This window comes from Phocoena sinus, chromosome 6, assembly GCF_008692025.1.
Source record: "Phocoena sinus isolate mPhoSin1 chromosome 6, mPhoSin1.pri, whole genome shotgun sequence".
Lineage (NCBI taxonomy): Eukaryota > Metazoa > Chordata > Mammalia > Artiodactyla > Phocoenidae > Phocoena > Phocoena sinus.
Window position 1 is genome coordinate 100,355,130 of NC_045768.1, and position 26,455 is coordinate 100,381,584.

General features: G+C 58.0%; 1 protein-coding gene across 5 annotated transcripts; it reads left to right on the plus strand.

Moving 5' to 3' along the window:
• The first annotated feature begins 2,997 nt into the window (after nt 1-2,997).
• On the plus strand, nt 2,998-24,486 carry SORBS3 (sorbin and SH3 domain containing 3). 5 transcript variants are annotated; one of them, XM_032634923.1, is made up of 21 exons: nt 3,000-3,319; nt 5,878-6,034; nt 6,298-6,415; nt 7,882-8,075; nt 8,976-9,039; nt 11,249-11,287; nt 11,739-11,832; nt 13,540-13,630; nt 13,906-13,992; nt 14,090-14,143; nt 14,973-15,059; nt 15,601-15,647; nt 16,092-16,225; nt 16,443-16,495; nt 16,622-16,668; nt 16,841-16,955; nt 18,489-18,614; nt 19,635-19,943; nt 20,752-20,855; nt 21,453-21,559; nt 23,642-24,486. In XM_032634923.1, the coding sequence occupies exons 2-21, from the start codon at nt 5,933-5,935 to the stop codon at nt 23,701-23,703; spliced, it is 2,034 nt and encodes a 677-aa protein (XP_032490814.1). In that variant the 5' UTR covers nt 3,000-3,319; nt 5,878-5,932; the 3' UTR covers nt 23,704-24,486. The 5 variants fall into 5 exon arrangements, with proteins under 5 accessions (XP_032490815.1, XP_032490814.1, XP_032490816.1 ...); XM_032634925.1 differs by having other exon boundaries at nt 6,343-6,415; XM_032634924.1 differs by lacking the exon at nt 21,453-21,559 and having other exon boundaries at nt 2,998-3,319.
• The last annotated feature ends 1,969 nt before the right edge of the window (nt 24,487-26,455 follow it).

A 26,455-nucleotide genomic window follows, 5' to 3' on the forward strand; every position in this document is an offset into this window, starting at 1 on the left:
CTTTCCATTCATCCTTCCTCTTGGTGACGGAGGCTGGTGTTCAGAGCGACCCACATTCCTGTATGAAGAGCCAGCACTCCTCTCCCCCTCCGTATGAAGAGCCACCACATCTATTGGTAGTCTCTTGGCTAATCATCCTGTAGTGTGGTGGGCGTGGACGGACCTGAGTTGACACGGGGGCCACTGGGGGATAATCCGTGGAACAAAAGGTGGCGGCCTCAAGGAGCAGGGTGAGGGTAGGGCCCGCTGCGACCAGGATCAGATAGCTAGAAAAAACACAGCGGTTATGTAACAGTGTTTACTATGGCTCAGGTGGCCCTGAGAAGGCAGAGGCAGTCCCCTGACAAAAGACCGTGCCAGAGATGGGGAAGACTCACAGGAACAGAGGTCCCTGTCAGGCGATAAGCGAGTTGGCCAGAGGAGATAGTGCATTGGGATGAAAGGAATCTGCTCTGTTGTTGACAACAGCTAGGTCACCTAGCACGGCCTTCCCTATCTTCAGCTTCTCCCTAAGCCATGCCAGCTCTCTGCCCGGTCAGGCCAGCCGCAAGCAGAGCTGAGGCTGGGGGGGAGGAGCAGAGAAATCAGACACCTGGTTTTTGGCTGAATCTCTGGATTTCACTCCTCTTTTTCCTTTAATCTCCCACTTTTCAAAGAGGAGGGATTCTTCTCCCTAAACATGGGCAGAAAAGGAGGCTTAGGCTCTGTGCTCCCACCAGTCTCTCATCCTGTCTCCTGTGAGGCTGTGTGTTGGAGGGATCCTGTTAGAGCTCCTCCTTGGTCCAAGCACACAGCCTGTGACTCTTGAGAGGGAGAGTTATTTCCAGCGGTGCCAGGGCAAAGCAGGTTCTGACCTGAGAGAGAAGGTGATGAGCCCAGCAGGGCCTAAGCGGACAGGAAGAAGTCAAAGCAGCTTAGGAGGAAGGCTCCAGCGGGGCCTACCACACCTCCTCCTACAAAGCTGTTTACCGGACTCCCCATCCCCATAGCGATGAGGCTGGTAGCCAGTCCCCAGCTCTTCGCCCATGGCTGCCACCTCCCCTTGTGAGAAACAGGAAGTTGGGACCTTTGTCGGCTCAGCTGCACCCTCTACATTAAATATTTATCTTGGAGTCCAGGTCAGAGCCCTAGAGAATAAGAGAAGCTCACTGCTGGTGAGAGGGGGTATGGCCGGGATTCCTGGAGTTGGAAGATCGTCAGCTTCACCATCTTTGGAGAAAAGGAAGAACAAGAAAGAGATGTGGCCCTTAATCGCAAGGATCCTGACAGGTGGGGAAAAAAACTGGTGACGGGGGAGGCAGGCACATACTTTGTCCCTGAGGGAGGGAAGAGGATGGCGCCTAAGGGTGGGCAGGTATCCAAGCTTTAGGAGAGGGGAGATGCACTGCTGCCTGCCCTCAGGTAGTCCCAGATCTCCTCCCTCCTTTCTGAAGCTGACTTCTGTGGGCAGGGGCTACCCATCCCTTCAGCTTTCCTGGTGAATCAGAGATTCTTGGAAGGGGCCTTAAAGGGGGATCTGGTTCAGTTCCCTTATTCAGTGCAACAGTTGCCTTTATGAAGATGCCCCACAAGTGGCCGACTTGGAACCTCTGAAATCTCTTTCTTGGAGACCTTGGATCTGCTTTGGAGAATGCAGCCAGTCTGCTGGTGCAGCCAGTCTGTTGCCACACTGACAGCCCTGCAGACACTGGAAGCTAGGTGGCATGCCTCTCTCTCTCAAGCCTCTTCTCAACCTAAGCCTCTCCTTCCGCTTTTCACATGTGAGACTGTTTCAAGCTGGTTCCCCACAACCCGGATAGCTCTTTTACCTGAACTGGGAAAAGATATAGCTGATAGCATCAGTGATGGTAGGGATTTAAAAATACGGTTTCATCTTTCTCCATTCCCTTTCTTCTCAACTTTTGAGTTGAATGATGTGCTTGGGAAACACTCTGAAGTGCATGGTGACCTTAGGGCGCCAATCTAACTCCCAGTAGGTCTGCGATAAACATTTTCATATTTTCATAATCTATAATTGATCACTCCCAAAATAGATCTGAGATTGTCCAGCAGGTATTTGCTATCTGGTGGGCTTGGGGTCCCAGAGCCAAGCCAGGGGCTAAGAAGTGATACCCCAGAGTCTGTCCACTAGCAGTTAAGCATTCATTAAGTACCCTCGCTGTAACAGGCCCTATGCCGGCACAGAGGCTGGGGGGAGAAGGGGAAGATGGGATGGCCAGAGGGGTTGGGAGCCAACTGGCGCGCGCGGGCTCTTGGGACCCGTTGTCAGAGCAGCAGGAACAGCGGAAAAGCAGCAAGATCAAAACAAGGACGGTGTATGGGAACACCAAGACCCTGGTAACCCCATCCCCGCCAAAGGGACCCCGCCCTCGTCCTCTTCAGGGGCGCGGCACGCCCAGCGAGTCGCTGTTTTAGGCCGATTTCCTCCCGCGCTGTCCTCCGCGGGCCTTGCACGTGTGTGAGCATCCGCCCGTTTGCCAGTGCATGCGCGCATGTGTATGTGTTGGCACTCGCCCGGACGCGCGCTCACGCAATCACAAACTCTCTCCGCAAGTGGGCAGAGAGGCGGCAGAGCCTAAACTCGGCCCGCTAGGCCACTCTGCCTGTGCGGCGCCTTTATCTCGGCCCCAGCCTGTCTGCATCCCGGTCCCGTTTCCGAGGCCGCCGGCTCCGTATCAGTTGCTGGCTCACCCCGGTTCTTTAATCATTCCTGCCCTCTGTCCTGGCTCCGCCGTGCAGCGGCTCCCTTCCCACCCGCTGGAAATGTCGCTGGAAACTCTGAGTGGCGCTCGCTGGCCCCCGCCCTGCGGTGGGGGCCGGGGAAGCAGCTGGGAAACCGGAGCGAGCTCCCCGGGGACCCTGGGCGGTTCCTCCCGGCGCCGCCTCGCGGCCGGCCCGGCCCCCGGCAGGGCCCACGCCGTCCTCGCTGCCCGCCCGCCCGCCCGCGCCCCGACGGGGAGCACTCACCCGCCCCGGGCCGGCCGGCCCGAGCCCCCGCCCTCCACTCCAGGCCGGCCCACGGACCAGATCGCAGGGAGACACATTACGCCGCGCGCGCGCCTCTCACGGTCCTTCCTCCCAGCGCGGGCCCTCGCCCCCCTCCCCCAACTCCGGCTCCGTCGATTGCCCTCTTCCTCCTCTGGGGCCGGCCTAGCGGAGCCTGTCCTGACCCGGTCACGAGGGCGGACGGCACAGCCCGGACTCCCTGCCCGCCCTCCCTCCCCGAGGGCCCGTCGCGGCTGCGCCAGGCAGGAGCCGCGCAGAGATGCTCCTGTCTTCTCGGGCGTCCTCAGTCCCCGCCACCTGCTCGCCTGGGAAGGTAGGTGCCGGGAAGGAGAGGCGGTGGAGAGGAGACGCGGCGGGGGGGCGCAGTCGAGGAGGGACCCGCATCCAACACGAGGGGAAGGCAAGGAGCCCCTCCCCCCGGGGTCCTGGTCCCAAACTCCGGGGAGGAGAGAGGTGAGAAGTCCCCCCCTCAATCCAGATAAGGTGAAATTCGAGAAAACCTGTCCTTGTCCACGTGGACTTGTAGCTGGAAAATACCCCAGAATGCGCCTAGGGCCAGGCCCCCAAGGTCAGGGCAGTACTTAGAGGGAGGAAGGCGTCTGCCAGCTACAGCAGGGCTACTTCACCACTTCTAGCCCTTTGGAGCTGGCTGCCGGGGTGAAAGGCTGCCTGAATCCTGGGAGGACCCCAGGAATTTCCTGGCACCCCTGTCCTCTGCCAGATGCTGGACCCATTGACCCCCGTGCCTCCATCTTCCCTGCGAGAAGTCCTCCTTATCGTCTCCTGGTGCAGCCGCCAGGAGGAAAACTCAGCCCACCCTTCCCCACCCACCCCTGCATATCCTGAGACGTGCGCCCCCGGGAGCTGTGTTGGGGAGGGTCAGGCTGGGCCACCAAGGATCAGCAGACCCTGGAAAATCAGGTGGTGTGGGCAGAGCTCCTGCCCGCCCCTTCCTTACTGGAGGGCCCTTCTCAGTGAACACAGCAGGGTGGGCCGCAGGGAGAGGAAAGCAGGCTGGGTCAGCTGATGGGCAGGACTGCCAGTGCTGACCTCGCAACTTGGCCTCCGGTGGTCAGCTGGCGGGGGAGGTGTTGCGGCTAGGAACCAGCCTGCCCCAGCCCTCGGATCTCCCGCTCTCCCCCGCCTCAATTTCCCCCGCAGAGGGAGGGAGAGCAGCAGGAACAGGGGTGTGTCTGCCTGTTTCGGTTTTGGTAGGAGTCCTAATTGGATCCAGCTGGTGAGAGGCCCCTCCTCCAGCCTCAGCCCTCTACTCCCCTCACAGCCAGAGGTGGGCCCGGAAAAGCTGGGTCCCAGCAGGTCTTTTCGAATGTCAGAGGGAATCCCCACTCAGACTAGAGTCAGGGAGCTGCCCCCAGCCTAGTGGTACCCTGCAGCACCGCCCCCTCACCATGGCTGAGCAGGAACTTCGTACAGCAGTAATCACAGCCCCCATTGCACCTTCATCCCCTCTGGCCTCCACAACACTTGTGCTGCTCATATGAGCCCCCCACTGCACACACACACCCACTGCACACACACCCGCACTGCACACACCCCCATTGCACACACACACCCCACTACACACACACACCTTCACTGCACACACACACCTCCACGGCACACACACACCTCCACGGCACACCCCCCGCCTACTATTCAGCTGACCCCCCTCTGTACCCACAACACCCATGCTGCTCACATCACCCCCCCATGGTACCCCCTGCGCAAGTCACATTCGGAGCACTGTGTTTACACTCCACCCTGCACACACAGCACCTCACAAGGCCCTCGCCGCCCTCCTGTGAGTCCCCACACCACACAGGCACGCGCAAGCCTTAACTCTGAACAAAAGTGCCAGAATTGGTCCAGCGCCGGAAGGTGGCAGAGGTTGGCTCAGCCTCTGGCCATGTCCAATAGGACAGGTGAGGCGGGACAGCTGAGCTCTCTGGTGGAAAAGCCCCACCGGCTCCTCTCCCGGCTGCTGGGAGCCCTCTCCCCTGACCTAACCTTTGCCCGGGGCAGAAGAACCCAGCTGACCAGTCAGGCATGGTACTCCCAGGAAGACCCTCTGTTCAAAAAACAGCCTGGAGGTGTAGGAGAAAGAGGGTCGTGTGCGCACATCTGTGCGTGTGCGTGTGCGTGACACTCAGCACCGCCTGCGCGTGAGCAGGTCCACCTTCCTGCTCCCCCGCTGCTCTGCTCCCGCCCCACCCCTCACGGGCACCCTGAGCCCTCTGAGGCTTCAGCCCGAGCAAAGAGGCCAAAGAAGAGAGAGCTGATACTCCACTGAGCTCAGAAGGAATGGCTCCCGCGGCCTGGAAATGCTCGGCGCGCTCCGCCTCCCCGGAACCTTGGCCCTGTTGGGCAGTGCGCGGATGGCCTCACCGTGGCCCGGGGCCTCTCCGCCCCCCCCCCCCCCACCCGCCTGAGTAGCCCCTTGTGCCCGCTGACAAGCAGATGCCCACACAGGGCCTGGGGGTGGCAGAGGGAACTGAAACAAAGTCCCAGTGCCCAGGCCCTTCCCTGCCAGCTGCCCCAGTTCCCTCTGCCTTCGCTCCGGGGGAGAGGGCCCCGCTGTGCACTGAGAGCCCCAGAGAGGCTGGCCAGCAGGCGCACTCCCGGCCAGCCTCCCCTCCTCCCGGCCCGGCCTCCCCTCCCCCACTCCCACCCGGAGCTCCTGCCCGCGGCCTAACAAGCGGTCCATTGTGCCTCTGGGAGCCGGCCCGGGCAGCCTGCAGGCGGGTGCCCGCACTGGCCTTTCTCCCGGGTCCGTGAGCTCCCACCCAGCTGGCCCGACCCCGAGGTCGGGCCCAGAGGGCACGGGCAGCCTGGATCCAGCAGGGCTCTCCCTTCCCCCTCCCTTCCCCACAGAGGACACGCAGAGGAGCAGCTGGTACCCCCGGGGTCCCCCCGCCTTGACCCAAGCATGCAGGCCTCAGCCCGCAGCCTCCCAGCTGCGCTCAGCCTGGATGACTTCATCCCCAGCCACCTCCGCGCCCATGTAGGGTCATCCCCCCGGGGGACACGGGTGAGTGAAACAGCGAGGGAGAGGGTTACTGGGGGCCTGTAGTTGGTGGGGGGCTCTCAGGACAGGTTGGGGAGCAGAGGGAGGATTAAAGGGATGGAGGGAGGGAAGGAGGTGGGTGATCGCTCTAGAGAGCCTCGCTGGTTTCCTGGAGAGGGTCAAGCCGTCCCCATGGGGTATGGCTGTGCCCTAGTAGCCGTCCCTCCCACCCCTCTGCAGAGCCCTCTGGGCCTGAGCTGCCTACTGCTCCTGGCCCCTCCCCACAGGTGCCCGTGATCCGGAATGGTGGCTCCAACACCCTTAATTTCCAGTTCCATGACCCTGCGCCCAGGACCGTGTGCAATGGGTACTTCCCACCAAGGAGAGATGCTTCCAGGCACCCAGGTGGGTCTGCTCAGGAAAACGTGCTCCAGGAGCACCGTGGAGGTGGGGGTCAGAGCTTCCTGGGCCCTGCCTTATGGCCCCACCCTGGGTCAGGCTGGAGGGGCAGGAGGTGGATGGAGGCCTCTCGAGGGCCTGGGGCCAGTTAGCTCAGCGAACTGCCCCTCCCGTGTGAGCCTGCTGGCCTGTGAGAGGGAAACTGCTGTGGGAGAGACCCGGCTGACACATCCCTTCCCCTGCCTGCCCCACCCAGTGCCAGGGGAAGGCCCCGTGCAGGGGACATAGCCTTAGGGGCCCGGCGGACCTCCAGATGGCCAGGAGATAGCTTGGACTGGGGATGGAGGGTGAAGGAATGCGAGCGTGTGTTGCCTATAGAAGGGGAGGGGGCTGAACTCAAGACAGGCCCCCTAAGGTCTGCTCCGGTCTGTACTCGTTGGCCCAGCAGAAGGCCGGAGAAGCAGCTCTGGGAGCCTGCCAGCTCCTGGGATCCTGTGAGTCAGCCCCGCCTGGGCCACGGGGTCTGGGAGATCCTGGGGCCTCCTGGGTGCAGGCCCACCCCAAGGGCCCCTCTCCTGAGGAGGGTGGCAACCTTTACTGAGCATTCCCTTGAGGCAGGCCCTGTGTCAAGTAGTTCGTTCATTTAACAAATAGCTGTTAAGCACGTAGAGAATTCTGTGACACTGTAAAGGCACTTTACAGGCCTCATCTCACGTCATCCCTTGATATCCTGACAAGGTAAGGTGTGATTATCAACATCTTCCCCGTTGAAGAACCTGAGTCTCAGGGATGTTCAGTCACAGAGGCTGAACCGAGATTCAAACCCTCGTCCATCCTGCCCTGAAGCCCTTGCGTTTTCACACCTGGGGGCTGAAAGTTCTGGTGAATGAGTTTCTGTCCCTTGCCCGTTGACTGTGTGTCAGGCACTGTCCTGAATACAGTCACACACACTAGCCCTCCCTGCATCTCTGCCACGACTACCCTCATTTTACAGAAGTGGAAACAGGCACTGAGAGGTTGATTGCTGTGCCCATGGTCACACAGCCGGTAGGCGGCAGAGCCCAGGTCTGGTTTCAGTCTTTGCCCCCAGCCCCAGGGCCTTTTCTGCCACAGCCCGCTGCCTCCTCACCTGGATTGTCTCCCCCCAGCATCCTCTGCTAAGTGACGATCCTGGCTCTCGTTCTGAAAACTTTGAGGACATCCCCAGCGAAGCAGGGTGGAGTGGGGACGGGCACAGATTTCTCAAGATAAAATCCATTTTCATTCACTTTAACTACTAAAAAATAAACAGAGGCCTGTGGTCCTGCTGGGGATGGGGACATTTGGACAATCTGTGTCGTCAACTCAGACAGACAAGGAGATGTTGAAGCTTTTGAACCCACAGGGGTCAGCGTTCTGAGGAGCTAAGGGACAAACAAGCCCAGGTGGGACCCCTGCCCTTTGCTAAAGCTCCCCCTGTACATGCCCCACAGACCCTGCCTGGTATCAGACCTGGCCAGGTCCTGGGAGCCGGCCTTCTGGGAACCAGAAGACCCCTGCCTCCCAGCATCCCCAGAACTGGTCAGCCACGTGGACCAAGGATAGCAAACGTCTGAACAAGCGCTGGGTCAAGTATGAGGGAATCGGGCCTGTGGATGAGAGCGGCATGCCTATTGCACCCCGATCTGTGAGTCCAGGGTTGGGGCCACTGATCGATGGGGCCCAGGGACCCACGTTGAGCTCCACCTCTGACAACAAAGGCTGTACCCAAGCCGTGCCAGACTAAAGCAGGGGTTCAACCATGATGGGTTTGGGGGATCATGAGCCCCATAAAATTACAGGCACTCTTGCATGTCTGAGTTGCACAGTGGTTTTTTTTGGGGGGGGTTCTAGACTGCCCACCAGGTTCTCAGTGGTAGAGCGCCACTAGTGTAAGGGTTGAACCCCATTTTCACGGCCCCAGGACCTGGCACGGCACTCGTGAAACGGGTGCTGAGTAAGTTACCTGCTGAAGGGATGAACGGGAGAGTCCTGATTGAGAAGGCCTCAAGGGGTGGCAGGCGTGGGAGGATCCGGGGGTGGGGTCCAGGCGCGGGGGACCTGCCCTTCCTCCACCCCCAGGCCTGTCCTGAGCCAGTCGCCTCCTCTAGTTCTCCACCTCCTCACCCTCAAGTGAAACTCAAGTAGGTAACATGCCCTTCTGCCTCCCAGGGTTCTTTAGCGTCACAGGTAAGGCAGAGGATGTGAAATACCATTCCCACCCCATCCCCCCACCGATACTGTTGCATTTATTTTTCATTACATAGAAACACATGTTCTGTGTGGAATCATCAGGAATACAGAAAAGCTAAGAGGAAAAAAATGTAAACTACCCCAAATCTCACAGCTTAGGGACCATCACTGGTGGAGATCCTTCCATATATCTTGTTCAAACGTAACACGCTACACGAAGTTATGGTTGTTAAAGATGTCACCACAGCCCACCCGCTGGGGCTTCAAGGGTGGCCAGAGAAAGGACTCAGGGAGGAGAAAACTTCTGTGGTTTGATATTGGGAGGGTAGCCTGACTTTGCCTTCTCTCATCCCAGAGTGTTGACAGCCCCAGGGACTGGTACCGGAGAATGTTCCAGCAGATTCACCGGAAAATGCCGGGTGAGACACCCTTCCAGAGCCCTCTCTCTGCCTACGTGGGCTCGGACCCCTGGGGCTTGGGGAGTAAGGGGTAGAAAAGGGAACTTACCTGCCCAGGGAAGTCTCTCCACCCACCCCAGGCTCTGTGTTGAGTGGTTGCTAAAACAGGCCAAAGGAAGGAGCCGCCATTCTCCTCTCTGTACTCGGGGTACAATGACCAGACACTGTTCCCAGTGTCCTCTGAGGACCTGGGAAGCCGTGAGGTCACACATTTGTTCAGTCAGTCCCTTAACCAACTGTTGAGCACTTGCTGTGTGCTGAGCACTGTTCTAGGTGCTGAGGACAAAACAGGGAGCAAAAGAGAATGTCTCTGCCCAGCGAAGCTTAAGGCGGGGGTGGGCGGGGGTCACAGAATAAACAGATAAGTATTTAACATGGCAGGTGGTGGGAGGGGCTAGGGAAAAAAAGCCGGGGGATTGCCCAGTGCAGGGAGGCTACCACCTCACGCAGGCTAGTCGGGAAAGGCCCCTGAGAAGTGGCATCTGAGCGGAGAGCTAAGGGTGTGAAGGAGTTGGCCTGCAGGGCTGGGGGAGGAGCGTTGCCGCTTTGGGAGCACCAGACACCCAGAGGCAGAGCAGGCCGGGCATGTTCTGGAGCCGCAGGGAGGGGCTGGACCACAGTGAGAGGGGCACGTGACAGGAGATGGATCACAGAGGTGCTGGGATCTGGTCGCCCAGAGCCTTTGGCTTTTACTCTGTGAGAACTGAGGAGCCACCCAGAGGCTCTGAGCAGAAGAGTGAGTGACAGGCTCTGACAAGTGATGGCTGAAGAGGCTCCCTCTGGCTGCCAGGCGGGGAAGAGGTGGGGCTGGGCGGAGGTGGGGGACCAGTCAGGAGGCCTGGCTTGAATCCAGGCTAAAGAGTCTCGGACCAGGGCAGTAGCAGCGGGCCTGGTGGGATTCCGGAGACAGAGTCATGGGAATTTGCTGATGGATTGAAAGAGGTGAGTCAGGGATGACCTTAAACCTGAGTGAGTCGATGGAGTTGACCTTTGTAAATGCATGTACACACAGGGGAGGCTGCGAGAGGTGCAGGCCTAAGGGGCGTTCAGTTTTCGATAAGGTTCACCCAGAGTGGCAACTGATATACAAGTCTGCAGTTCAGAGGCGAGGCTTAAGCTGCAGGTGTTAATACCCGGGACCCACTCAAAGAGATTTTGATTTAAAGGTTCCCCCAAGTAACTCCGATGTGCAGCTAAGGTTATGAGTCCCTGGAATAGACAGTGATCTTTAAGGTAGAAGACTAGACCAGATCACCCAGGGAGACAGAGAGACAGAGGCCCAGGAACTGAGCCCTGAAGCACTTGGTTTGAGAGATGGGCAGGCATCAGCTATGCAGCCTGGGAAGGGGCAGCCCGGGGGGAGGCAGGAGGAAAACCAGAGTGGTCTCCCTGAAGCCAAGTGAAAAGGAATTTCAAAAGGAGGAAGTGATCCACTGTGACAGATGCTGTTGATGGTCAAGCGGGACTGCCCTTTGGTCTGGTAAGGCGGAGGTCACTGGGGTACTTGATGAGGGTGGCTCAGGCTGAAAGCCTCCTTATCGGGAAGGGGAACTGGAGACACTGAGTTCCCTACGGCCAGCAGTTTGCTGCAAAGGAAAGCAGAAAACTCCGGGAGCTGGAGGAAGGTGTGGGATCCGGAGAGGGGCATTTTGGTTTGCGTTTAAGGTCAGAACTGTGGTCGTGTGTCTGCGTGCCAAGGGGATCAAGTGGGTTGCCTGGTCAGTAGCTCTTCCTAGGAGGCCCCAGAAAGTCCTGAGCACCTTGAGGAGTGGGTCTGGGCAAAGGGGGCAGGACAGGTGTTTAGAAGAGGGTGCAGAAAGGGAAAGAGGGCGAAGGGGAAGTGGGATTCCCCAAACTGACCTGGTGAGGGCAGGTCTGCAAAGGTCAGGGAGAGGGTGTGTGTGGGAACGCCGGGAGGGAGGGGCAGGAGGGTTTGGGCGAGGCCACTGCCCCTGTTGGCTCACTCAGGCCCTAAGTCGGCCAGAGGCATTTCAAGCCCTCCCAGAAACCTAATTCCTTCCCTCCCTCGGGACATTCTTCAGGCTCTGACTCAGCCCCTTGGCCCCTGCTCTAGGCAGGAGGGGTGCTGGGAGCCTCTGGGGCAGCCTCATGGGGCTCCGCATCCTCGCTTGTTGCCCCAGCCCTGACCTGGTCCTTTCTGCTCCCACAGACCTGCAGCTGGACCGGACCTTCAAGGAAGCACCCAAAGGTGAGGGGGTGCGGGTGTCCCACCCCAGCCCGGCGCCTGCATCTGCCCCTCCCTGCAGCCACACCTGGCTTTGGGGCTCCCCAGTTGGCTGAGCTCAGCTTGAGAAGTTTGTATAGCCCATTTCCACGAGTTCCAAATGCGCTGGTAGATGGTAATTAAGAGCCTCCGCTTCACTGTCCAGCGGATGCCTAGCCCTGGCCGTGATTTCTCTGGGCTTCTCTTTCCTCACGTGTAAAACGGGAACACCCCAGAGATGTTTGGAAGGTTCAGTAAAGAATGTAAAGCTCTTGGCCCCAAACCCATATTTCGTAGTCCAGACTATCACCCCCATTCCCGCCAGCCATCCAGGAGCACGGGTGGGTGTGGGCCAGAACCTTCAAGGGGTCACCCAGGCGCCCATAACCCCAGCTCTCACCTCCCACCACCCCTGCTTGTTTTCTCCCACTTTCAGTGGCTTCTTCCTGTGCCACCTCAGCGGACTCAAGGCATCCAGGGCCCCAGCAAAGACCTGCTGCCAGGCCAGGCCAGACGTCGTCTCTGAGCGGGTGAGCCAACGTGGGGAGGAGCTGCAGAGGGGCTCTGGCTTCCTTGTGGGGATTGGCGCCCCCTGGTGGCCACAGCTGGCACAGTCTTGGAGCAGGGCGGCTGGCTCCCCTCCATGGCTCTGCCCCTTCTTAGGGTCCCCACGGCTCCAGATGCTCCCCTCCCCGCCAGAGCCAAAGGGGAATGGCGGGCAGGGATGGACTTTGCGCCATTCCCGGTCAGGACCGCCTGTGATGCCTTTGTGGTTGGCAGCAGGAACTCATCACCCCAAAGATCCACTCATCATATGGGGTGGAGAGCGGGGCAGCCCATGACTAGGCGTGGACCTGGGACCTGTGGCCATCCACTCTGAAGCCTGGAAGAAAACAAGGGGCACAGAGGATCCCAAGCTTTCTCCCAGATGCCGCAGAGAGAGGAACCCTCCAGATAGGTCAAGGACGGAGTTCCTTTTCTCTGTGCAAACCACCTGAGCCCAGCCCGGGCTGCAGGGCCCTGGAGGAGCTCAGCCCAAGCTTAAGAATCAGGACCTTGTCTGTCACAGTGTAATCAATGAGTTTCTGATTCCTTTATGGGGAGGGGGTGACCGCATCAGCGTGGTCTTAACTGGGCTGTGGCTCTTGGCATCATCGATAAGGTAGAGACTAGGATTTGCTCAAGATTTGGACCCAGAGTTCTGGATTAAAGGCGGTGTGCGGCCACTAGCCATGTGACCTTGACCGAGGTAACCAGTCTACGCCCCACTAGCCCCATCTGTTAAGTGGGCATCAGAGGGTGGTCGTGAAGATCAAGGTACATTGCAAGTCTCCACAAACATTATAATTATACAGGCTTAGTTATGACTAGAGCTTCCTTAAATTAGGAACAATGTATTCCATTCTCATTATCAGTGTTATGACTGATGTTCTTTCTAAAATAGAGAATGGAGTCATAGTTACAGCCAACAAATACTGACCCTCCCGTCAGACATTCCATCATTTGATAAGCTTGGTACAACGGTTCTACTTGGTGGAAACATTCAAACGCAGCAGAGGCTGGAACATTTCAGCCAGCCAAGAAGGAAGCCCTGGAGGGGAACTAAGGCAAATGTGACAGATGACATCACTGATCCAGCACCTCAGGGAACTGAGGCCCACGGATCAGAAGTAACTTGCCCAGAGCTCCAGGGTCAGGCCTGCAGGCTCTTTGCCCCGTCCTGGGTTTTCCTGGGGCTAAGACATAGTCCCACACCGTTGGGCATTGGTGCAGGGCACTTAGTCATGGCGATTAGCTTCATCGAAGCTGCCCAAACATACATACCCACAGTCACGGGGCCAGATGGAACACAAATGCGGGGTATTCCAAGGCCAGCAGGAAAGGGACTGGCCACTCCTGGAGCAGATGTGTGTGTCAGCCCTTCTCCTGGGTGTCTCACATTATGTTCCCCCACCTAAGCTTTACCACACCCTTACGAAGGTGGGAATCATTCTCATATTATAGGTGTTGAATCAGAAACTCTGAGAATTCATTAACTTGCCAAAAGATGACACAGCTAAGTGGTGGGGCCAGCTGGGATTCGAACTCAGAGCTTATAACGTTTTACTATTTAATACTGCTTCCACAGCCCGGAGGCAGGTGGGGAGGGGGTGCAGCTCCCTCCCCAGGATTGTGTGCTCACGCATGCCTCAGTTTCCCTAAAAGGAACCTGAAGAGATGTCCTTCCCTCTTTTTAGAAGAAGCTGGGATATCTCCGAAGAGTTCCTTAGAAACACCTTCAATTGCAATGCTGGCGCATCCTCCTCCCTGCACCAGACCCCAAATCAGGTAGCTCGCCCAGCATCCCCCCACCGCCCTCCCCGTCCCCTCCATCCCCCACCCCCGTCCCCCGCCTCCCCACTTCTCCCACCACCACACTCTTTGGCCAGGCCCTCGGCTGCAACAGCACAGATAATAGCTTGGGGCCTGTGCAGCCAGAAGAGCCCAGAATTCTTAGGAGGGCACTGATGGGGTGGGACAGTGGCCTGAAAGCCTGCTTTCTGAGCCTGGCCAGTGTCCCAGTACCTCTCTACTCAAGCTGATGCCTACCCACCCCTATGCAGGTGTCCAGGCACCGAGAGAAAGCAGACAATGTCTGGACGGAAGAATCCTGGAACCAGTTTCTGCAAGAACTAGAGACTGGGAAGAAGGTGAGTGTAGGCCTGGTTCTCTAGAATAGGATGTACCCTCAGCTAGTGCGTTTGGGGAGCGAGTTCACCCCCTCTGACTCACTCGTCCCACTCTTAGCCCAAGAAACCACTGGTAGATGACCCTGTTGAGAAGCCTCCCCAGCCCATCGAGGTGAGTGTTGCGGGCGGGTGGGCAGGAGGGGAGACCGCATGGTGGGGGAACAACGAGGGAGATTATGGGTGGTGTTGGTCCCAGTGACCATGGGCAAAGGCCACGGACCCAAAGCTCTGACCCTCTCCAGTCCCATACGGTTTACCTCTATACCCCCAGCACCCAGGACAGTGCCTGGCGTACAGTAGGCGCTCAGTAAATGTGTGTTGAAAACTGTTGATCAAAGCAGGAGCTGAGAAGGGAGTGATTAGTGTGGACTGGAATTGTCAGGAAATGTTCTTGGAGGTGGAGCTTGGAGGACAGGCAGAGAGAGGGGCTCAGGATGGGGGAGACACAGGCAAAGGCTGGAGGGACGTGTGTGTGTGTGTGTGTGTGTGTGTGTGTGTGTGTAACACTCAGCCGGCTGGACGGGCAGTGGGAGGGAAAGCAGGTTGTGTAGCGTGAAGCCAGGCTGTGGAAGGCCGTAGAAGACTTGATGGGCGAGGAAGTAGGGAGTCCTGTAGGCTCTTGAACAGAGAAGTAATACAACAGAAAATGGTACTGAGGCACATCAGGAAGTACTAAAGTATTACTATGGGAGTAGGGGATGGGTGAGCTTGGTCAGGGGGCAGGGCCCCCCTGACACCCTGAGACGCACCTCCTGGCAGGCCCAAAGGTAGGCAGCCTGGCCTGGCCCTGTGCCCTGAGCCTGCCCTTTACCCAAGCACCGTGTGCTTTGTCCCGCTGCCCACTGGGCTTCGCACATCTGACCTTTGACCAGTGCCCCCCACGGTGCACTGCCCCCCGCCCCTCCCCGCTGTCCAAGTCTCCCCCCATAACCCGCCGCCAGGTCCTGCTGGAGAGAGAGCTGGCCAAGCTGAGCGCCGAGCTGGACAAGGACCTGCGTGCCATTGAGACCGGGCAGCCATCCCCCAAGGTAGCGGCCTCCCAGCCCCCTCCCGGGGAGGGGGGGCACATAGAAACCCGGAGCCGCGGCTGCCGGGCTTGGGTGGGAGGCGCAGGCCGACGAGAGGCGTCGCCTCCAGCTGCACTCGCGACCTTGGGAGACTTCATCCCTGTTTGCTCTCTCCTTCCTAAAATGCAGGGCGTTCACTGTTCCTAGTGATCCCTAAGAACCCTCCCAGCCCAACTCCACGGCAGCCTGCCGTACGGGACCCGGAGGGGTCCCCCGCCTCGACCCGCCCCCTAGACCTCAGCCCGCTGGGACCCCAACCCCAACCAGGCCCCGATATCCCGGCCTCCCCTCCCCCTTCCGCACCCGCGGTTCCTCCCCCGGCTCCTCGCTCCTCCAGTTCCCAGCCCGCCGCCCGCGCAGGCGACTCTAGGACCCCTCCCCCTCCCGCCCCTCTCCTCCCCCTCCCGCTCTCCTACGAGCCGCAAACTTTTCCGGAGGCGGCGGCCTCGGCTGTGTCGGGCACCGGCGTCCCGGGCCCTGACCGCGCCCGTCTCCCGCACAGAGCTCGCAGGCGCCCCGACGGTCCCGGGAGCCGCGGCCCCCCGCGCGGTGAGTGGCGGCGGAGCAGGGCGGGGCGGGAGGGCCGCCGGCGGGGACGTGGCGCGGGGAGGGGGCGAGCCCGGGACACTGACGGCGGGAGGAGGGGCCCGGAGCGCGGAAAGTGGCCGGCGGGGGCCCGATCCACCGCTCGCCGCCAGGGGGGCCGTCCCTGGCCCGCAGAGGGAAGCCTACCCCCAGCTCGGGACTCGGGTAGTGGCGGCGAGGGGATCCTGCCGCGCACTCCCGCCTCCCCACCCCGGGCCGCACCCTTTCCAGGCCTTTACCGCTCGGGAAGTAGGACATCCTGCTGAGAGCTCGGGACCTGGGAGACGCCTTGGGAGGAGGCGGCGGGAGATGGGAGAAGGGGGTGGGTGGGACATCTGGGTGGTCAGGGGTGAGCCGAGTAGGCTGTGAAGCTCCAGACAGGTGGCTCACTCGTGTGCCCCCGCGCAGCCCGGCCTTCGCCTGGAGCTCCAGTTCCCCGAATGCACTTTACCAGGGTTCCTCCCTGAGCGCCCACAGGATGGCGGACGGAGGAAGCCCGTTCCTAGGTCGGAGGGACTTCGACTACCCTTCCTCAACCCGAGGTAAGAACCAGACCTTGCTCTTGTTGTCACCCAGGCAGACGCCCACCACCACCACCAGGCACCAGATATGCTGGGGCCCCGGGGGAGGTGGCAGGAAGGTCATGGAGCCCCCTGCTTCCACTGGTTCCTGTCCTGGGCGGGGAGGGGGAGCAGAACCCCATCCCAACCCTGCCCCCCAGACATGGCCTTCCCAAGCTGAGGTAGTGCTTCTCCACAGACCCTAGTGCCTCTGAACCAGGGGGCAGCCCAGCCAGGAAGGAAGAGAAGAAGGTAAGGGGGGTGGGAGCGTTAGGGTCAGGGTGCAAGGAGGGCCTGGGGTGGGTCCCGGTGGCTGCTCTTCCCGACCTGCCAGCTGCTTGACTGAGGTCAGTCCCTCTGTCCTCTCCCCCTGCCCAGAGGAAGGCCGCCCGGCTCAAGTTTGACTTCCAGGCACAGTCCCCTAAGTAAGTGCCCTTCACCTTCCCTCCCCTTTCCTCTGGGGCAGTCTCTGGGAGGACAGAGCTGCAGTGGGCCCCCCAGAGGGTGGAGGGGACTCTGGGTGCGCTGCGCAGGGTCCGAAGGGAAGGAGGACCTGGAGGACCTCAGGTTGCTAGATGTCCTTGCTCTGGCCTTCAGGGAGCTGACTCTAAAGAAGGGTGACATTGTCTACATCCACAAGGAGGTGGACAAGAACTGGCTGGAGGGGGAGCATCACGGCCGGCTGGGCATCTTCCCTGCTAATTACGTGGAGGTGAGCAGGGCAACAACAAGCAGGGGCCTGGTTGGGCGGGCGGATGGGTTTGCAGAGAGTGGAGACCCCTTTAACCATCCAGGGCCCCTCTCTCTGGAGCTGGCTGTTCCCTCACAAATGGCAAGTTTCCTAAGACGTAAAACTGTGAGCTCCGGGCAGGGGCCAAGTCTCAGCCTCATTCATGCTCTCAGGAAATGTTTGTTAAATGAGGGCTAAAGGTGGAGCCCAGCCCAGGGGGGAAGAACCAAACAACTCAGTTCCTGTACCAGAGGCCACCAGCCCTGTCGGCCTCCCCCACTTTCACCACTCAGAATCCACCTCTCTCAAGCTATCTTTGGGAAGAATTCTAATTGCAACTGGCAAGAGTACGAATCGTGTGACAGTTCACAAATCACATATACTTGCATCACCTTCTTCACGTGTTATTACTTCCCTTGTTCCCCTCATTAACGTGGGAAAGTGATAAATCATCCCCATTTTGCAGATGCACTTGCTAAGGTTCAGAGACAAGTCGTTAAGTAGAAGATCTAGAATCTGAATCCAGAGACAGGTTCTGGATTTGATAAATATAGGGCTACAGGTTATCTCGGGTATTTGCATCTCTTAAGGAATTTTAAATTATCTAATTTATTGGCATAAAGTTGTTCATAATGTTTTCTGATTATCCTTTTTTAAAAAAAATTTATTTATTTTTGGCTGCATTCCGTCTTCATTGCAGTGGCTTCTCTTGTTGCGGAGCACGGGCTCCAGTAGTTGTGGCACATGGGCCCTAAAGCACAGGCTCTGTAGTTGTGGCACACTGGCTTAGTTGTTCCGCGGCATGTGGGATCTTCCCGGACCAGGGCACAAACCCGTGTCCCCTGCATCGGCAGGCGGACTCTCAACCACTGCGCCACCGGGGAAGCCCCGTGGCTTCCTTTTTGACTCATGGATTGGGTCATCTAATTCAGGCTCTTCATCTCATAGGCATCAATAGACCTCCCGTATCCTCAGAACGATGTCCCTGATCCTGAAGTTCCACAAAGTATATATAGTATTCTATGTCATCAATCATTTACATATTAGTAGGAACTAGTTTATTAGTGTCTTGGTTTCCTGGGTAGGGTGTGGGGACTCAGGGCACCTGGTGGGGTAGAAGGGGAGGAGGAGGAGGAGGAGGGACACTTGGTTCTCAGCAGCAGTGAAATGGTAGATCCTCATTTTTAGGTAACCAGGAGTTCCCTGCTCCTTGGAACTCCTCATGTCCTTCTGCGCTCCAATTTAAACTGTCTCCTATTTGCACTGCTGTTGTCCACTCTAATAATGCCCACTCCACATACCTCTGACGGAAATTCTTCCTCCAGGAGCATTCTGGGACCGACCACCCCCTTGCCTGTGCTCACCCCTGGCCACCCTCAGTCTTGTGTCTGGTGTCTGTCTCCTCTCTGGGCTGGGGACAGATCTTGCCCATATTGCCTCACCCTCCCAGGAGCCCCAGGTCTGTGCCCAGTTGATGCCCAAGGTGACTCTTTCTCGTGCCCTGTCTTCCCACAGGTGCTGCCTGCAGATGAGATCCCCAAGCCCATCAAGCCTCCGACCTACCAGGTGCTGGAGTATGGAGAAGCCGTGGCCCAGTACAACTTCAAGGGGGATCTGGAGGTGGAGCTTTCCTTCCGAAAGGTGCGGCCAGGCAGGGAGTGTGGGTGCAGGGCAGGGGCAGGTGAAGACACAGGTAAGTATGTGCAGTAAAAACATTTTTTAAAAAATCGGGTGTGCCCATCTTCAGTAGTATTTCAGATTTTTTTCCTCAGTCTCTTTGGATATATTTCACTTAATTTTGCCCATTTTTTAAATGTTCAAAACTTCTAGAGTAGTTGTGCTTTGTTCAAATTGCAGTTTGATAGGCTGTGAGGATCACAGTCAGCTTTTTTTTTTTTTTTTTCTCTGGTGGCGGGATCCTCATAGTTCCCCAACCAGGGATCGAACCTGGGCCCATGGCAGTGAGAGCATCGAGTTCTAACCACTGGACTGCCAGGGAATTACCTCAGCATATTTAATAGAATGGAAATCTTAGAATGCCTTGCATGTAGAAAGATGTTTTACAGACTTTTAGACAGTTACGTATATATGTTTGTGTGTGTACTAGATTGTTGTTACGACATATTTTTTTACTATAGATCATGGTTCAGAAAGCTTGAAAAATGTCCTGGAAAGCAGGGAACTGGTCTCCCTTGGCTGGTTTTGGGGGCAGAGGCCATGACTGCCACCAGCGAATGTTTCCCCAGAAGAGCTGGCCCAGGGGGAGAGGGGGAAGGAGGTGGCTGGATGGAGAGAGGTGGGGGCAGGTGGAGGCCAGAGACCATCCTTCCCAGGGCAGCCCCACTAACACTAGTCAGCATGGGGGCTTGAGGACGCAGCAGCTGCCCTCAGAGAGTTTGTTTCTTTATGCAGTGGTGACCGGATAACCCAGGGCGGAGGCAGGGAAGGACCCAGTCATGGCAGGGGTGGCTAATGCCTGCCCAGTGCTTCTTACCAGCCTGGCATTGAGCTGTGTGACCTCTGTATAACCTGCTGACACACTCTGAACCTGATCCCTTCGTGCAAGGTGTTAGGTTTAAATAACACTGTTCCACGTAGGCTACCTCTGGTACGTGGCACCCGGGAGGGCCCTGCAGGTACTAACTCCCTCTCTGCGACCAGGGGGAGCACATCTGCCTGATCCGCAAGGTGAACGAGCACTGGTACGAGGGCCGCATCTCAGGCACCGGGCGCCAGGGCATCTTCCCTGCCAGCTACGTGCAAGTGACCCGGGAGCCCCGGCTTCGCGTCTGCGACGACAGCCCCCAGCTCCCTGCATCTCCCCGCCTGACCACTGCCCGCCTGGCCCATCACCCCAGCTCCCCATTAATGCCGCGCAGCCCATTTGACCCCACCGACTGGGGGGGCCGGACCTCCCCCCGCCGCACTGGCTTCTCCTTCCCTACCCAGGAGCCCAGACCCCAGACCCAGGTAAGGTGACCTGCCTTAGACCGGAGAGCTGAGCCCTGCTTTGCGCACTGTATCTCCCATTCCTGTGATGGTCTGTGCTTCGGAATCCCTCCCAGACTGCTCAGGACAGACTAGTGGGGTGACTGGGCAGAACCTTGTGTTGCAGCCCCATCCTGGCCTTGAGGACCTCAGACCCTTGGTTCTGTCCTTGAGCTGCAGCCCAGGGAGGCAGGAGTTTCTAGGTAGGACCCAAAGGCAGCACCAACCTCCTGACCTTCCAGAATCCACTCTTGGGATTTCCCTATATCAGCCTCTGGGACAGGGTGTGCCATGAGTTGGGGGTCTGCCATTCACCTGCTGTGTGACCTTGGGCAGATGGCTTGCCCTCTCTGGTTCTGGGTTTCCTCGCCTGTAGAATGGGGATAGTAATCCCCACTGCAGAGGTGCAGAGGGTAGTTGGTAGGTAGTAGCTGATGGGTAAATGTGATAGCCATTGGTCCTCGTGCTGACATAGCTCACAGACAAGTGCATCTGCTCCTGGGTTCATCCACTCACTCAGCAAACTGTTATGGGCAGACAGAGCCAGCGCATAGGACTTCTCCTGCTCCCGGCTTTGTCCGTGCACGTGTTCAAATCAGCCATCTACCCTACCTGGGCCCAACTTCCCAGCACTTGTGAAGTGAAACAGTCAGACAGATCTCCCTGTGCTGTGGGGATTGCGAGATAAGATGAGGCATCGTGGGAAGCTGCTCCTGGTGAGGTGGGCAGGCCTGTTCACTTCTCCTCCTTCATGCTTGCATGTGTCTGCCTGCCTTCCTGTGGACCCCAGAGTCTCAGCACCCTTGGGTCAGCTCTGTCCCATCCTGGAGGCTCCAGCCGTCCCCTGGAGCTGGGGACCTCGTCCCCCAACACCACTCAGATACACTGGACCCTGTGAGTACTGTCTGGGGTGCTTGGTCAGGGTGGAGGGGCTGCCCCGCAGGGAGTGTTGAGCACACGGACCCCCTAACCTGCTCTTCCCCCCATCCCAGGATGGAGTTGGTAAATTCCTACTAAAGAGTGCTTGTCCTTACAGTGCTTACGGGTGATTTTGGTGGGGTCGGGGGGTGCGGGGGCAGGAAGGTGCTTGTCTGCGGTGTTCCTGACCTGTCCCTGCCAGCCCTGGGCCTTAAAGCAAGCCTCCCACACTGGGTCCCCTGACCTCCATCTCCTCACTGCGTTTCCAGCCCTGAGGTCAGCGCGTGTGTGCGCAAAGTGTGGGAAGTGGTAGGACAGATTTGAAGGCACTGGGGACTCAGAGGAGGTGGGGTTTGGGTGATTAGGGCTTGGAGAGCAGGGAGCAGGCCTGGGGAAGAATGCACTAAAGCCAGACACAGTCGCCATGCCTGGAACTGGGCCAGGGGCTAATGGGAGCATGTAGAGACGCTGGGAAATTCAGAGGATGTGGCTACCTTGGTTTTAAGACACTCCAGGCCTGGTCTGGGGAAGGGGTGAGGGCTCTGGTGGTTGCCATGGCGATGTTTCCTGCAGGTACCGGGCGATGTACCAGTACAGGCCCCAGAATGAGGATGAGCTGGAGCTGCGGGAGGGGGATTGGGTGGATGTCATGCAGCAGTGTGACGACGGCTGGTTTGTAGGTATGTGGGCTGGGGCCAGGTGTATCTCAGGGTGCTAGGGGGATGCGTTGGGGGACAGGCCAGAAGGGGTATCTCCAGGTCCTGTGGGGGATGGGCTGAGGGCAGTTCAGAAAGGGTATCTCAGGGTCCCTGGAGGGATTGGGGTGGCTGCTACTGGCGGCCAGTGCTGGTTCAGCAAAGGTTCACGGACTGACCATCCCCCACCCTTCCGGCCGGGCACTGGCTGCTTCCCCAAAGCCAGCACTTCTGTTGCCTGCCTTCATTCCCTGAAGAGGGGTGAGGCCTGGGAGGAAAACAGACCAGCTCAGAATCATTGGCGAAGCCAGCTGGACTCAGGGCAGCACGGTTCCCAACCCCCAGGCCCCTGTTCCTTCCATCATACACCTCTGTCTCTGGAGCAGTCCTTGCAGGGGAAGGGTCCTATCTCCTGAGACACTAAGCCCCCGATGGAAAGGAGCAAGTCTCACACCTGTGTATCCCCACCCCCAGCTAGCAGCTACCTCCTCCCACCCCCAAGAGGAGAGAGAGGAGAAAGATCCCGGCTCTTGGGGCTGGCCCAGGGGCAGCTCAGGCAAAGGACTAAAGTAGGAAGCCTCAGGTTGGCCTTGGCCTGGTTCAAGGTGACCAACCCAGCAGGCTTTTTCCCAGAGTGGGCAGGCCCTGTCCAGGCCTCAGCTTCAGAGGATGAGGCTGTCCTCAGAGAGCAGTGAACATCCTGGGGAAGCTCCCACTCAGCAGGCTGCAGGGCCTGAGAGGTTGGAGGGCTGGCTGCCTAAGGAGGGGTGGCCCCTTGACCTGGCAGCACCCCCCTTTCTCATCTGAATCCCAGCACCTCATTGCTGACTAAGCTTCGGACACACCAGTGATACTGAAGCACCACCTTGTTACCAGTCGTTACTTGGGTGGGTGGGCTTCGGGACACATTCTCATTTTACTCTGTACACGTCTACTTTTGCATTTTTTTTTTACAACTCCTAATAAAGACAAGAGGAAAAAGCACCACTTTCGTGGAATAAGCCACAAGTGCTTTTGTTTATTATTTTTTAATTTTTTTTAATTTTTTGCGGTACGCGGGCCTCTCACTGTTGTGGCCTCTCCCGTTGCGGAGCACAGGCTCCGGACGCACAGGCTCAGCGGCCATGGCTCACGGGCCCAGCCGCTCCGCGGCATGTGGGATCTACCCGGACCAGGGCGCGAACCTGCGTCCCCTGCATCGGCAGGCGGACTCTCAACCACTGCGCCACCAGGGAAGCCCCACAAGTGCTTTTAGAGGAAAGGTTTAGAATGTTCGGTTTCTCAGTCACACTGGCACATCTCAAGTGCTTGGCAGCCACATGTGGCTAGTGGGTATCATTTTGGACAGTGCAGGTCAGGGAAGGCTTTCTGGAGGAAGTAGGGGAACAGGGGAAGGATTTGAGGAGGAGAGAGGAGAGGGGAGAGGGGAGGCACTCCGGGCAGGGGAGGAGTATCAGCAAGGTCTGTGGGCAAGATGGGCCTGGGCTGCTCAGAAGAGAGGATGGAATGGTTGCCTGCCGGGAAGGGGAGGTCCAGGACTTTAATTTCATTTTATATTCCTGTGTCTTCTAGCATTTCCCCTCCTCTACCCCAGCACACAGGTTTCTTTGGGGTTGTAGCAGACAGAGGCCTGGATTTTAGTCCCTCCTTTGCCTCTAAGCAGCTGAGTGCTTTGGGGGAATTCATGTGGCCTTACCTGCCCCATCTCTAAAATTAGGGTGTCATACTAGACCAGTGAGATTCCTCCCAGCTTAAGTTCTGTGATTCATCTTCCTGTGTCCTTGCTTTCCCAAGGACGGGTGGGGTTATTCAGTGCTGTGTGCAGAGCTGTACACAGTTGTTGAGTGCTCAGATTTCGTCCATCATTATGGAAATCATGAAGTGTGGCTTGTCCCGTCTAAGCTTCTGCCTCTAGGGGGCAGGAGCGAGAAAAAACAAATCCTCCCTGGGACCGGGACTCCACTTGCAGTTCTGGGCACTGCCAGCAGAGGGCAGGGCTCTCACTTCCCCCAACCCCATTCCTCTTGTAAAACGTGGGGAATGCTCTTTCTGTCTTTCCTATTTCAGGTGTCTCCCGGAGGACCCAGAAATTTGGGACATTCCCTGGAAATTATGTAGCCCCGGTGTGAGTGGTCTCCATGGCAACTCGGAGCCCAGCCAGGATGGGATGGGGAGCAGAGCACTTATGGGCGGGAGAGAGGACGCCCCCCCATCCTCCTCCCCCAGGACCTGAGCCCCTGGCATCTGCAGACAACCTCAGCAGCCTTTCCCACGGAACCTCCCTCGAAGCCCCCTGGACTGATTCCCACCCACAATTCACAGGCATTCCTCTAACAGCCCTTTTATTTCCTCCCCTACCCCACTCCCCAAATATAGAGGTCTGCTTTGAAGTGGAGACTATTTCCAGGCCTTATTGAGACCAGACCCCCGCGTCCGCCACCCCACCCTGCTATGGCGTTTCCTCTAACAGGGGCCCGCTCCCAGCTTCACCCCCATGGGGTTCCTCTAACAAGGACCAGCTTCCTAACCTAATAGAGACCAAAGGCCGTCTTCGCCTGGAAGGGATTCCTCCCCTTTCACTCCAGCTTGCCTGCCATCCCCTTTGTCTTCCTGCCTCCAGCTGGGCCTGGGAGTGAGATGGAGGATGGACGCAGCACTTCCTTAGCATTCGAGGCCTGGCAAGAGGTCTTGCCCGAAGGCTCCCTCTTCCCACAGGCTGCCGAGCCCTGGACCTGGGTCCTGCTTATCCTCCTGCTGCTGTAGCGCCCAGGAAGGGTGGGGCCTCCGAGGACTGTCCTGTCCCAGATGCATTCCAGGGGGACTGATGTGTGCTGTCCTCCTGCCTGCCCAGCGGCCCCCAACCCCCAAGTCCCCTGTGGAAGAGAATGTAAAATAAATCTGGCTATCAGGGACCTTGCCTTCCTGTCCTTTTCCTTTGTGGTGGGAGAGGGCTCCACCTGCTTAGGGTTATGGGAATTCTTTATAATGTAGGGAATCAGGTGGGATGTGTGAATGAGTGAGTGAGTGAGTGTGTGTGTGTGGTGTGTGTGTGTGTGTTTAATGGGAGGCTGCAAAAGAACCGTTATTATCTCTCAAGATCTCAGGTGTCAGGCACGATTGGGCAGCCCCAAGGGTTGGGCAGCTGTCTGGCAAGCAGTGCTGAGAGAACTAACGTCACAGGGATGAGGGCAAGGCCTGACTGTGGGGAGAAACCAGAGATGGGAGCTGAATGTGGCCTTGTTTGCGGGCTGTTTGGTTCTGGAGCTGCCATGGGGTTGCTGAACTAAATGACATTCCTGTTTGTTCTGCTCCTAATGTTTTCCTTCTGTGTGCTCCATTTCCACACCGAAGTTCTAGTGTGTTTGTTGACTTTCTTTTTCTGGGCTCGGGTTTTTGAGCAATCGATGGCAGGAAGCTGGGAGTGGTAGGGCACAGCTAGCCAAGGCGACTCTTCTGGGGCTTGGTGGTTCCTGTAGGGGCATTGTCTGGGCCTGGCCGCTCTAATCGGGAAGAAGAGCTCCATTCCTTGGCCACTGCTGGGAGATGAGCGGGGCATACGGTGTTACCCACATGTTATCTGATGTAAGCATCCCAACAGGCAGGTTATGAGTCCATTTTACAGGAGGAGAGACTGAGGCAGAGAAATTGTCTGGGTCACATCATTATAGACCTGAAGTCAGATCTGATGACTATTGCTGCCTCTCTGCACAGTCTACCAAATGCCCGCGCAGTCCTTGTCCAGAGGCCCTGGAGAAGAAAGGTCACGCGTGAGGTCCCTGGGGCGGCCCCGGGCTGGGCCTCTCTTACATTCTTCCTGGCAATCCTGTCATCTAGGCCTGTCACCTAGGGCACCCGCGCCCCAGGTGGGCGGAAAGAGGCGATGGTGGCTAATTCTATCAGGACAAGTGGGAGGGGCCTGTGAATGACAGGGCTGTGGCAGGTCCCTGGCAGGCTCCTCGTGCCTGGGTGCGGCCCAGGCTCCACTGCTGGTTAAACAGCAGGTTGAAGAACAAGACCTGCTTTTCACTTCTCCATCCACCCCAGTCCCCACCATGGTCTGTTGCTAGGTTGGCAGGCCCAGCCCAGGCCATGGAAGTGACCATTCCTCATGAACCTGCTAGCCTGTTCCTGATCCCCCATCTCAGCTTCTTCAAGTTGCCTGATGCCCTCAAAAAGGACCTCAGGGTTGAGACTTCCTTTCCTCAGGGCAGAAACCAATTCCACACCCTCTCTTTGGTGGGGCCCTGGGGCCTCTGCAGCAAATCAACCCTATGCCCTGCCTGTACATGACCCCTTCTCTGCTTTGACTTGGCATGAGGTGGGAGGGGCGGAGGGGGGGATCAGAGCCAGAAGGGACCTTAGGTCGCCGGGGATGCTCATCCCAGTGAGGTGAGTCACTTGGCCACAGAGTTGCTAAGGGCAGAACCGTATGCCCTTCTGTCCCACAGGGACATGCCCTGGGGTCGGCTGACTTTGTCTTTGCTGTGAGTTTTGTGACTGCACAACCCACAGAGCAGAAATCCTGCCGATGAGCCTGCAGATCTTTCTAGAGACTCTCCAAGGCGAAGTCTGAGCAGAAAGGGGTGCAAAACTGAGTCCCTGTTACAAACTGGCAGGATGGGGATGGGCGGCGAGGAAAGGGAAATTAATCCATTTGATCATTCAAACAATATCCCTTCAACAAAATATTATGGAACACTCCAGGAATGGAGCAACACGCCAAACAAAACCCACCCTGCCCTCTGAGGAATGGGCAGCTTTAAAAGGAGGGCAGTGTGGACAACGGGAGGGTAAGCTGTGCATCATCCCCAGTTTACACAGGGGAAACTGAGACCCAGAGGGGCTGAGGAAACTGTCCGAGGTCACACAGCTGGGAAGAGG

Bases quoted from the DNA above. Each gene is read 5' to 3' on its own strand.
- SORBS3 (XM_032634923.1), top strand. From the start codon at position 5,933: ATGCAGGCCTCAGCCCGCAGCCTCCCAGCTGCGCTCAGCCTGGATGAC. The intron at 13,993-14,089 runs GTGAGTGTAGGC...TCCCACTCTTAG, and splicing joins AACTAGAGACTGGGAAGAAG to CCCAAGAAACCACTGGTAGA. The intron at 14,144-14,972 runs GTGAGTGTTGCG...ACCCGCCGCCAG, and splicing joins AGCCTCCCCAGCCCATCGAG to GTCCTGCTGGAGAGAGAGCT.